At 41.6% G+C, this 12,794-nt stretch overlaps 1 protein-coding gene across 1 annotated transcript in view; it reads right to left on the reverse strand.

Moving 5' to 3' along the window:
* Positions 1 to 637: 637 nt before the first annotated feature.
* CMTM8 (CKLF like MARVEL transmembrane domain containing 8) overlaps positions 638 to 12,794 on the reverse strand; it is a 46,985-nt gene continuing 34,828 nt past the window's right edge. The window contains exons 4-5 of the mRNA XM_075828608.1: positions 6,546 to 6,665; positions 638 to 1,028 (exon numbers count right to left, since the gene is read on the reverse strand). Of these exons, the coding sequence (XP_075684723.1) occupies positions 951 to 1,028; positions 6,546 to 6,665 (198 nt within the window). The 3' untranslated portion in view covers positions 638 to 950. The remainder of the gene's footprint in view (positions 1,029 to 6,545; positions 6,666 to 12,794) is intronic.

Below are 12,794 nucleotides of genomic sequence, written 5' to 3' on the forward strand. Positions count from 1 at the left end.
CAGCAATCGGATTGTTATAAAAGGGAGAGGCTGCAATCAATTAGTATAGATTAAATATGGAACAGTTGCCCATAGCAACCTACTGGTGTCTATTTTTCCAAGACAATACAAAATGAAAGTAAAAATGTGATTGGTTGCCATGGTTTCCATGTGTTTGCTGTTGTACTAATGCAATGTAAATTAATTTTTGAAAATTCGCATATCTTCTGATGGAGTAAACCGATTGCAAATAAAAACTAAATGTTACTTGAAGTTGACCCCTATGTTGTTCTAAAAACTCCATCTGAATTGGGTCAGTCGTTTTTACGTGATGCGTGCAGAGACAAAAATGCCAAAGATGATCTTAATGTATTCTATCACTTATCCTTCACACCCCCCACCCCCCCCCCCAATAAATTATTTTTTTTCACAAATATTTTCAATGTACAGACACGCAATGTTTATAATTTTATTATATGTGGAGATGTTGACTTTGCAATGATCAAAATGACCACATAAAATACATTTGTCTTTATTTTACTGTAATATAAATATTATTTTAAGTTCTTTACCAAGTGGAACAGTCTCATGCAGAGTAATAAAATTGAAATACATAATATGTAATGAGTACATTCACATCAGAAAAACAAGTGGCAGCTTATCATTTTTCCCTGTTCTTTTATTACAGCTTTTTGTGGCACAATATAGATTTTGGGCTAAGTAATTCTTCACATTAGGTAATAAAGTACAGAACATAAAACACTCATCCATCCTACAAACACTTTCTGGGCTCAGGGAATAGGTATTGCAAATATTTATGCACTCAAATTCCATCCTCTGTATATTAATAACTACACTGTAAACCTAAAACACTAAATATTACTGAGCTGAAATAACGTTAAAGTGCAGGTTGCACAAACCCGGCTTTCTGCAATATGTAGGATTTGACAGGTTGTAAGCAAGGATATGTGTTAACTCGTTGTCCTCCACGACTGAAAACTGAAATAGCTACTTGCACCATAACAGATCGTGACCAAGAATGCAAAAAACTGTAGAGAGAGAAAAAAAAAAAAAGTTCAGTCTCTTTCAATAAAGATAAAAGCATGCATTCATATAATACATAGACAACTTATAATATAAGTGCTGCCCTGTTTCAGTTTAAAGTGCGCAACTTCTGGAACATTTTGCCCAACAGTCTATTCTTATTCACATAAGGGTACATTTGAGAGATGTCAATTCGGCAGCTCCACTCCAGATTCTTCCACGTTCAGCTCAAATGAGAGGTCTATCTCCGAGCCCAGCACTTTTTAAAACTAGCGGCCAATTTTTAGTTACAACCCTGCCAACCTTGGCAAGTTGGCAGTCCACAACACATTTCTGAATACTGTTGAAAGGCAGAGTGATGCATTAGTATGAAGAGTTCCTGTAACTGCACAATATTCCCCAACAGACGTGTACTGTAGGAGAATCTTGAACATGCTAGATGATCTACTGGAAGTTGTTCACGGACAATTTTTTCCTCAGAAAGGTGGCGGTAAAACGAAGTAAATGAGGCCACAACCCCAAAACACTTTCCGCTTTAATATGAATCTCATGACAAACCCAATTTTTTCCAAAGCGCCACATTTATAAAGACTGCCACCTTCATAAAGTATTATGCCAGTCTGAGGAAGAAACCCATGTAGTACCATCTTACGTTCAGCTCGTCTATTGCCCTACTCTCTTGAAGAGGGGTTGTCCAGGCAGGGGGCTATTTTTTATACTTATGACCTATCCACAGGGTAAGTTATCAGTTTATGATCGGTTAAGGTGCAGCGCCATTGTCAGAAGGCCGCTCCGACCACTGTACAGCGGCTGTGCTGGGTTACTTCAGCTCTGCTCCTATTTATCTGCTTCCGGAACCGATCCTGCATAGCTCCCGGAGGCAGCCAGAACAGCTGTTCAGGGGGGGGGGTCCAGGTGTCAGACCCCCACCGATCTTAATTTAGGCTTATTTTCTTTGGTTGTTAAGAGGTCAGCTTAGAGCTAGAGAGGAGTCAACATTCAGCAGGTCTGTTGGACTAAGCACTGAACGGCATCCAGCAGCAGGTGTTGTATTGTAAGACATACAAGATGCAGAAGACAAAACGGTGCACATTTGTTTTGTTTTTTACTCAAAACCAAAAATTGTAAATGTTTTATTTGATAAAATACATACAATGCATTAAATAGAAAAAAAAACCCGTTTGAGAAGGTGTCCATAGCCTTTACATCAGGTTTGAGATATATATATATATATTATTTTTTTTTTAAACAAACCAAAAACAAATGTTTGGTGCAGAGGTGCAGATGTGCGTGTGACTATCCACATTAACAAAAACCAGTAGTCTTCAAATATTCCAATTTTCACACTGGCCACTAGAGCAGGCAATAAACTGAGGTTTCCTGTCATCTGCAGCTCAAATTGTCAGATCTGTTGTGAAAATTTGGAACAGGATGAACAAAATCTCCTAGCTTTCGTTAGGTGGGGGAGTTAATGACAGCCTTATTGTATTGTTAGAGGCATATGTAAAAGGCAAAGTAGTAAACACACACACAGGATCTGTATGCATGTTCCCTTCACTTTCTGGGGGGGGGGGTGGGGGGCTGTACGCCATCACTGACTGGAGACTGCAATAATCTGTTACATCTCGGTCGAATGACTCCCATTCAGTTTAGCCAGTGCTGCCACCAGCAATTCCTGGGACCCACACTATGAAGAAGTTTGCCCCCTCCTCTTACAGAGAAGTTAAGAGGAAACAAGTTTGCAGGTGGGTCAGATGCATGGTAGAATGAGCTTTTGCGGGAGGTAGGGTGTCAGGGGCTCTGTGAGAGGACAGAAAATACAGAAAGAGATGGGATTTGTTTGAGGGAGAGTGGTCAGCAGCATGTGGCAAGGACTGTGAGGGAAGGAGGGGGATACAGAAGGTGGTAAGGGTACTCTGGTGGACACGGGCATTGATGACAAAAGGTAGCAGGGACTCTGTTGGGGAAGGAGGACAAAGAAGGTGGTGGGATACGGGGGACAGAATGTGGTGGATCTGTGAGAGGCAGGGTGACAGAAGATGGCTAGGGTCTGTTGGGGTAAGGGACACATGGTGGCAGGCACTCTTTGAGAAAGTGGGGGCACAGAAAGTGTCATTGGCTTTGTGGTGGTAGGGATGACGTGCACAAAAGGTGGAAGGAATTCTGTGGAGGAAGGGTTACAGGGGCTATGTGGAATAGCAGGGGGGGGGGGGGACAGTGACAGGCAGGCAGTTTTCTTACCTGTCACTGCTGCATAGGCTGTCCTTATGGCCTGGCTTCACTGGCACTGCTGGTGATGACATTAGCAGGCACTAAATATTCCCGCTGCTGCAGCCCGCTACAAAGAGAGCTCTACCTCCTAGAGATTCAAACAGATGTCGCATCAATGTGAGGAGGAGAGGGGCAGATGGAGCCAAAAAGAGAGGAGGATGGACACTGGCTGTTTCTTGGCAGGGGCGTAGCTAAATGCCCATGGGTCCCGATGCAAAAGTCCTTCTTGTGAACCCCCCTAACGTCTTCTCATAGCCGACAGCCCACAGCTTTCAGCTGCATCGTTGGTTCTCCAAAGTGACCCCATAATGCAGCACTAACAGCCAGGGGAATCGCTAAGGTCTTAAAACGTCAGGGGCAATAGCCCCGATACATATGCCCTCCATCTATATCTATATCACACAAAAAAATGGCAATTGCACACTGCGAACACAAATGCCACCTAAACCGCTAAACATAACCAAATATGCATTACTGCTAAATCTACTTACAATAGGTTTCTTTGTGCACATTTTGATCAAATTGTGCTTGCCCACCTGCCACGACAAGGCGTCCTCCAGACAGAACCGGGACTAAGCCTACATATACTTGGGGATGGTAGGAACCAGCATTAAACTAATTAAAAATCACCCAGGGCAGAATGGGAGGAAGTCACTAACCCCACATATATGAATCACATAAAAACACAAAAGTTTGAACAGCACATTCCAGCAAAATGAAACAAAATGCGTACGGCAGGTGGGAAAAACCCAATTTGATCAAAATGTGCACTAAGAACCTCCCTATTGTAAGTAGATTTAGCAGTAATGCATATGTATTTATATTTAGTGGCTTAGGTGACATTAGTGTTCGCCGTGTGCCGTCGCCATTTTCTTGTGTGCTGTATAAATTTGCAGTCACAGGCGTTCTTGCAACTGTATACACGTTTTATTTAATTTTGTTGGAATGTGCTGTTCAAACTTGTGTTTTGTTTATGTGATCTCTCTCTATATACATAGCGATATCTCTAGAGATAGAGGTATAACACACACACACACACACACTAGGATTAGATATAGGGCCCAGCTCACTGACATTGCGGCTCCAGCACTGGACCCAGGAAAGGCAAGTATAATATTGGTTTTGGTTGTTACAATTTTTTTTTTTTCGGTGTGTTTGTTTTTCACAGGTTCGGTTGATAGACTACTTTGGATTCGAGGACTACTTAGAGGACTGTTTTTTTATTTTTTATTCGCAATAAAATGGTTCACGAGTGTTGTGAGGGGGTTTATTTCAATAAAATATTTGTTCTATGCCCTTGTATTTTTTTTAAACTATTGCTACCGCCTTAGTAATGGCCACTGGCTGATTGACAGCATCCATTACTAAGAGGCTTAATGTTAGCTGGTGAAAAGGCTAACACTAACCCCATTACCCCGGTACCCACCGCCACCAGTTGTGCCGGGAAGAGCGGGTACGATCCAGTATCAGACCATCTGTATTGAAGGTCGGGTACTGGAGCAACCGCAGGCCGGTATTATTAGGCTGGGAAAGTCCAAAAACAGTAGGCCTTCCCACCCTGGTAATTCTAGCCTGCTGCTGCTATGTTGTATCTGGCTGGTTATGAAAAAATGGGGGTAACCCACATCGTTTTTTACATTTTTTTTATTTAATTGATGTGGGGTCCCCCCATTTTTCATAACTGGCCAGTTACAACATAGCAGCAGCATCGTACCCGGCTCTTCTTGGCACCCCTGGTGGTGGTGGATACCAGGGTAATAATGGGGGTTAATGTTAGCCTCTGCACCAGCTAACACTAAGTCCCGCCTTAGTAATGGCCAGCGGCTATTACTAAGGCAGTAGTAATAAAGTTTAAAACAAAATACAAAACCCATAGAAAAAATATTTTATTAAAATAAACTCCCACACAACCAGTTAGCTTTTTTATCTTCAATAAAATGTTTGTCAATGAAGTAGACCTCGAATCCTACCTAGTCCAACATCCGAACCAGTAAAACAAAAAAACAAAACATTAGTAATGCATGTGGTAGGCTTCGATACAGGGCCCCCGTGTGATACGGTCTGTTGGACCCTGTATCTAAGCCTACCACATTTTAGGCTTAGATACAGGGCCCCAGCAGACTGTAATCTTATACAATATAAGATTACCGTCTGCCGGGGCCCTGTATCTAAGCCTACTATGTGACGGGATTAGATACACGGCCCATGTGTGATCCTGTCTGATGGGCCCTGTATCTAAAGCTACCACATGGTAAGCTTAAATACAGGGCCCCAGCAAACAGTAATGTTTTACTTACCCCCCCATTTTCGGCTCAGGCGCAAAGCGTCGGAACATCATGCCTCGAAGAGATGCCAGGACCTCCGCTGTGCTCAGGAACGAGGAGGGGAAGTATATTACTACAATAGTGACAGGGGCCTGTGTATTTTATTACATAGGCCCCAGTTACTATAGTAACTTTTCATAGACATGGGGGGGGGGCTGTAGGCCCCCCTGGATCTGGGCCCGGTAGCAATTAGCTGGAATCTGATTGGTTGCTATTTGGACAACTGCTCCATTTATTTACTTTGAACACATCGGGGGGATTTATCAAAACTGGTGCAAAGGGTTAATAAAACACAATTCATGCATCTGGAAGCCCACTTCCTTTTTGAAAAAAATAAAAATAAATTCACTGCAATTAAGCTGTAAAACAAGTGTCAACAAATTGATACATGACCCCATTGTGTGACTTTCAGCCATTTTTCGGGGAGTAAACGCCTCGCAAAGATGGCTGAAAAAATGTTAGCTTAACACCTCCAAACATTTGCCCATTGATTTAAATGGAAAAAACGGCATTTCAGTCCGACAGGGCGTTCTTTTACGCGGCCGTATTAAAAAAAACGGTGCGTGAAAGAAAGCCCCGTGATAAGTAGTGCATGTCACCTCGAGACGTTTATCATTGTGTCAATAGAAAACCAGTTCCAAAAACGTCCGCAAAAAACGTTTGTGGTTTCAAAAACTGCTGAAAATCAGAGGCTGTTTTTCCTTGAAAACCGCTCTGTATTTTACAGCCATTTTTAGTTTTGCGTGTGGACATACCCTCAGGGAGATGGGGGTTTCTAACTAACAAAAGAACGTGCCTTGTGAGCGGTTGATCTTCAGAACCTTCCGTCTTGCTGCAGCGGTTCTCTGCTTCCCCAAGGCTTTCTAACCCGCATATAAAACAATGCCACTATGGCTTTATGATTGTCATGTTGGTGCCATTACTCACCGCAGATGCTGTCCAACTATTGTAATTGTGATGCCGGTGAAGGTCTTTGGTGATTGAGGTTGCATCCACTACAGCAGCAATGAGGTATAAAACAAATGCACTTCCATTAAAGCATAGACCCTGTGATGAACAAAAAAAAGTGGATGAGTTGTGACGGATTTATTATGTGCACATTTTTTTTTGCAGTAAACAAAATGGCAAGTTAATGCTTTTGTTTTGTTCAGATCTTTTATATTAATTAAAAGCGCAGTGGTTAAATGTAATTTCTTAGGCTCTGTTCACATCTGCATTGGAGGCGCAGTGAAGTTCCTCCATCACCGCTCTGGCAGAGATTACCAGAACCAATAGCGCAGAATGAGGTCCTATTGTTTCCGGTAAAACCATGGACACCCCGACGGAACACATTAAAGTCAATGGGTTCCGTCAGTGGTGCCACGGAACAGTTGCTTCCAGTTTTCCCCTTGTTCTGCTCCTCGTTCTGACGGAGCAGGACAACAGAAAGAAGCAATGCAGGTGTGAACATTACTTCATTTTCTCTTAAACATAGAACAGAATAGAACTGCTTTTGTAAGCAGTGGTTGTTATACATGTTTTAGCAGTAATACCAAGTGTAGATATGGAGAAATTTGTAGAAACTAGCATGGGGAAGGAAGGGAAAGGGGAAGGGAAAGCAAAAGGGAAAGGAAAGAAAGGAATCTCATATCGGACAACCACATATACTAATACAGGGTCAGGATCACGCAATAGGAAGCCGCCCATTGACTTGATGCGAACTAATGTCCTGTTGGTTGCCAGTAATGTAGTAATGGGGACAATCGGCGCCGTCACGATTATAAGGCACGAATAGTGGAATACGAACCATGCAGGCAGGGTATGTGACTACTACAGGGCACAACACTGAAATGCTTGCCATTACACGGTCATAGCAGCTACCTACAGCCTCCACTAAGAGGAGCTCATGATATACAGATTTACACTGCTTCTACAGAATTGAATACTAGATGTATAAATCCAATGCAGTTCACGTCCCTAGTAAAGACTGCATGCTGCCAGAATTATATAAAAATTTATCAAATCAGAAAAACAGAGCCCCCTATATTGAAATAATATGAAATATAAAGAAAGTCTTAACACAGTTCCACCTCCCAAACAGCTATAAAGGGAAGGATTATCATTTTACAAACATCCCTATGCGGTCAAGTCAGCCCGAGAACCATAAAAAAAAAAAAAAGTGCTTTTCTTCCTCTGGGCCTCATATGCAAATGAGCACTGAACAGTCCTGCAATCCAGGAAGAGTCCTGCATTCTACATGGTTTCTGCTTAGATTGCAGGATACTTCCTTATGTGCAGGAATCTTCAGTGCCCATTTGCATACAAGGCTCAGAGGACTAAAAGCACTTTTTTAGGGTTCATGATGGGCTGACTTGGGCAACATAGATATGTTTGAAAAACTATCAGCCTTCCCTATAAATCGGTATTAGCGGTTTGGAAAGCGAAAATGTGACGACAGACTCTTTAATCAGCACAGAATTTTTTTGGCCCAAAAACAGTATAGTTAACATTAGCTTAATAAAGTGATAAAAGCAGAGTACATTTGCCAAAAGCTTGCAGTGAGGATAATTTTGAGTTTCGCTGGAAGCTCAAACAGAACATTGGTTTGTTTAGCACTTCGATGTTTTCATTAACGGGTAGTGCTTTTTTGTGTTAAAAAAACAAACAAAAAAAACCCCAATAGATATTAACATCCCATCCTTCAATGCGATCAGGCTACATTAAGCTTGGGCCCTACACAGTTTGACAGTATATCTAGTTAGGGTGAGAATTTTTTTGGGCAGCGAAAAGTTTGGGCATTTTAGCGGTTTACCAAAACATAGCAAATATACAGTTATATAATCAATATGGGCTTAAAGTGCAGACTAATTTGAGGAAGGGTTCAGGAATTACAGCTCTTTAATATGTGGCTGCCTCTTTCTCAAGGGACCAAAAGGTTACATAGTTACATAGTTTGTACGGTTGAAAAAAGACACATGTCCATCAAGTTCAACCAAGGGATGGGAAAGGTAACTAGACAATTAACTCAAAAGCTATTTAATGGGCTGCATGGGCTATTCCCTCCTTAATCCATCATCAATTAAGCAGGTAAAAGGTCTGGAGTTGATTCCAGGTGCGGCATTTGCATTTGGAACCGGTTGCTGTGAACCCACAACATGAGGTCAAAGGAGCTCTCAATGCAAGTGAAACCGACCATCGCTAGGCTGAAAAAAATGAAGAAATCCATCAGAGAGATAGAACAAATATTAGGAGTGGCCAAATCAACAGTTTGGTACATGCTTGGGAAGCACTGGTGATCTCGTGAACTCCAAAAGTCCTGGACGTCCACGGAAGAAAATGTGGTGGATGATCGCAGAATGCTTTCCATGATGAAGAAAACCCCTTAACAAGATCTACCGAAGTGAAGAACACTCTCCTGGAGGTAGGCGTATCAGTATCTAAGTCTACCATAAAGAGAAGACTTCATGAGCGCAAATACAGAGGATTTGCCACAAGGTGCAAACCATTAATCAGTCTCAAAAATAGAGAGGCCAGATTAGGCTTTGCCAAACATCTAACGAAGAGAGCCCAGTTCTGGAACAACGTGAAATGAAGATCAACCTGTATCAGAATGATGGGAGGAAGAAAGTATGGAGAAGGTTTGGAACGGCTCATGATCCAAAGCACACCACATCCTCTGTAAAACATCGGGGAGGCAGTGTGATGGCATGGGCACGCATGGCTGCCAAAGGCACTGGGTCACTAGTGTTTATGGATGATGTGACTGAAGACAGAAGCAGCTGGATGAATTCTGAAGTGTTCAGGGATATACTTTCTGCTCAGATTCAACCAAATGCAGCAAGGTTGATTGGATGTCACTTCACAGTACAGATGGACAATGACCCAAAACATACTGCGAAAGCAACCGACGAGTTTTTTTTAAGGCAAAGAAGTGGAATATTTGACAATGGCCAAGTCAATCACCAGGTCTCAACCCGATCGAGCATGCATTTCACTTACTTAAAGAGGCTCTGTCACCAGATTCTCAAATCCCTATCTCCTATTGCATGTGATCGGTGCTGCAATGTAGAGAACAGGAAAGTTTTTTTTTTTAAAAAACGTTCATTTTTGGCCAAGTTATGAGCTATTTTATATATATGCAAATGTGCTTTGAAATGGACAACTGGACGTGTTTTTATTCGTATGTCCAACTGGGCGTGTATTGTGTTTTTAACTGGGCGTGTTTACTTGTTTTACTAACTGGGCGTTGTGGAGAGAAGTGTATGATGCTGACGAGTCCGTGACCAATCAGCATCATGCACTCCTCTCCATTCATTTACACAGCACATAGTGTTCTTACTAGAACGATGTGCAGCCACATACACAAGTGTCCTGATAATGAATACACGTGACCTCCAGCCTGGACGTCGTGTATTCAGAATTCTGACACTTCTGAATCTTTTCTGTGAGATTTCAGCAAGCCGCGCGTAATCTCACGAGATTACGAGGTAAACGAGATTTCGTTTCCCTTGCTGGAATCTCACAGAAAGGATTCAGAAGTGTCAGAATTCTGAATACACATGACGTCCAGGCTGGAGGTCACGTGTATTCATTATCAGGACACTTGTGTATGTGGTTGCACATCGTTCTAGTAAGAACACTATGTGCTGTGTAAATGAATGGAGAGGAGTGCATGATGCCGATTGGTCACTGACTCGTCAGCATCATACACTTCTCTCCAACACGCCCAGTTAGTAAAACAAGTAAACACGCCCAATTAAAAACACAATACACGCCCAGTTGGACATACGAATAAAAACACGCCCAGTTGTCCATTTCAAAGCTCATTTGCATATATATAAAATAGCTCATAACTTGGCCAAAAATGAAAGTTTTAAAAAAAAACAAAAAAACTTTACTGTTATCTACATTGCAGCGCCGATTACATGCAATAGGAGATAGGGATTTGAGAATCTGGTAGCCATTTTTAAAAGGAATAAAGGAGAAAAAGCACCCCAACATTTGTAAAACAATTTCTCCCGATTACGTAAATATGCCATATGTGGTAATAAACTGCTGTTTGGACCCACAGCAAGGCTTAGAAGGGAAGGAGCGCTATTTGGCTTTTGGAGCTCAAATTTAGCTGAAATGGTTTTTGGGTGCCATGTCGCATTTGCAAAGCCCCTGAGAGGCCAAAACAGTGGAAACCCCCCAAAAGTGGAAATTACGCCACTTATAGAATCTATCTAGGGATATAGTGAGCATTTAGACCCCACAAGTCTTTTGCAGGATGTATTAGAATTAGGCCGTGAAAATGAATATCAACATTTCTTCCACTAAAATGTTGCATTTTTTTCAATTTCACAAAGGATAAAGGGGGAAAAAGCTGCCCAACATTTGTAAAGCAATTTCTCCCGAGTACGGCAATACCCCACGTGTGGTCATAAATGGTTTTTCATTAGAAATTAACCCTTTCTGGACTGATTCATTTTTTTCTTTTCCTTTTTAGTTTTTTCCTCCCCGCGTTCCAAGAGCCACAACTTTTTTATTTTTCAGTCAATAGAGCGGTATGAGGGCTTATTTATTGAGGGACGAGCGGTCGTTTTTATTGGTAACATTTTTTTGGTACATACATCTTTTTGAGCACTTATTACATTTTTAGGTAGAGCCAAGGTGACCAAAAACACAGCGATTTTGCCGTTTTAAATTCTTTATTTTTCACGTGAGACGCTCCATATATCACCCCCCACACTAAGACATGCTATGTTGTGGTGCGCGAAGGGGTTAATGCGCAGCGCATGGTGCAGAGTTAAAATTACAATTTTCCACTCATATGCCATTTTAGTGCACTATATGTTGTGCCCAGTTTGTGCCACTGAAGACAAATACCTCATAAAATATTAACCGGGTTCTCCCGGGTATGGCGATGCCATATCTGTGGACGTAAACTGGTGTTTAGGCACGCTGCAGGGCTCAGAAGGGAGGGACGCCATTTGGGGCGCAGATGTAGCTTGGTAGTTGTTCTGTTTGGGGTTTTACTGGTGTTTCAGTTTATAATGTGGGGGAATATGTTATCTGTGCGGGGTACATCAGGGTATAATAAGTGGGTATAATAATGCAATAAATAATAATCCGCAGATATGTGGCCAGTGTCGCACTGATAAATGGTGCCCGATCTTATCCGCTTTTGGAACACTCTGCACATTTTGCATCGCCATATTCTGAGAGCCAGAACGGTTTTATTTTTTTCTCCACCGGAGCTGTGTGAGGGTTTATTCTTTGCGGGACAATCTGTAGTTTTCATTGGTACCATTTTGGGGTACCAGAAATTTTTTTGATCACGTTTTATTCCATTTTTTGGCAAGCAAGGTGACCAAAAACCATCAATTCTGACAATGTTTTTTATTAGTTTTTTTATGGCCTTCACCCTGGGCTATAAATGACCATTATACTTTATTCTGCGGGTCGATATGATTACGGAGATACCATATGTATATAATTTTTTTATGTTTTGCAGCGTTTGTGCAATAAAATCACTTATTTATAAAATAAATTTTTGTGTCACCATATTCTGAGAGCCATAACGTTTTTATTTTTCAGTCAAAAAAGCGGTGTAAGGGCTTGTTTTTTGCGGGACGGGATGTAGTTTGTATTGGTACCATTTTGTCGTACATGCGACTTTTTGATCACTTTTTATTGTATATTTTGGGAGGGTTGGTAATCGAAAAACAGTGCCGAATCACAATTTTTTGTTTATTTTTTTCACGGTGTTCACCGTGCGGGAAAAATAATATTACAGTTTTATAGTTGGGGTCGTTACGAACGCAGCGATACCAAATATGTGTACTTTTTTTAACGTGTTAATTTTTTCCCTATAATAAAAGACTTATTATAGGAAAAAAAGCATTCTTTGTTTATGTCACTTCTAACTTTTATTTTTACACTTTTTAAAAACATTTTTATTATCTTTTTTTTACTTTTTTTACTTGTCCCACTAGGGGACACTTAGACTTGCAGCTCTGATCACTGCTGGAACACATTACACTACACACGTAGTGTAATGTGTTCCAACTGTCATTGTGACGTGACAGTCACACTGACAGGAAGCAACGGAGGACCGGCCGGAGGCTGATCCTCCGAGGCTTCCGTACATGGCAACCCGGAGGTAATTGTCTGGCCTCTGGTTGCCATAAGGATCGCCAGCCCCCGTAAATACAT

Source organism: Rhinoderma darwinii, chromosome 5, assembly GCF_050947455.1.
Source record: "Rhinoderma darwinii isolate aRhiDar2 chromosome 5, aRhiDar2.hap1, whole genome shotgun sequence".
Classification (NCBI taxonomy): domain Eukaryota; kingdom Metazoa; phylum Chordata; class Amphibia; order Anura; family Rhinodermatidae; genus Rhinoderma; species Rhinoderma darwinii.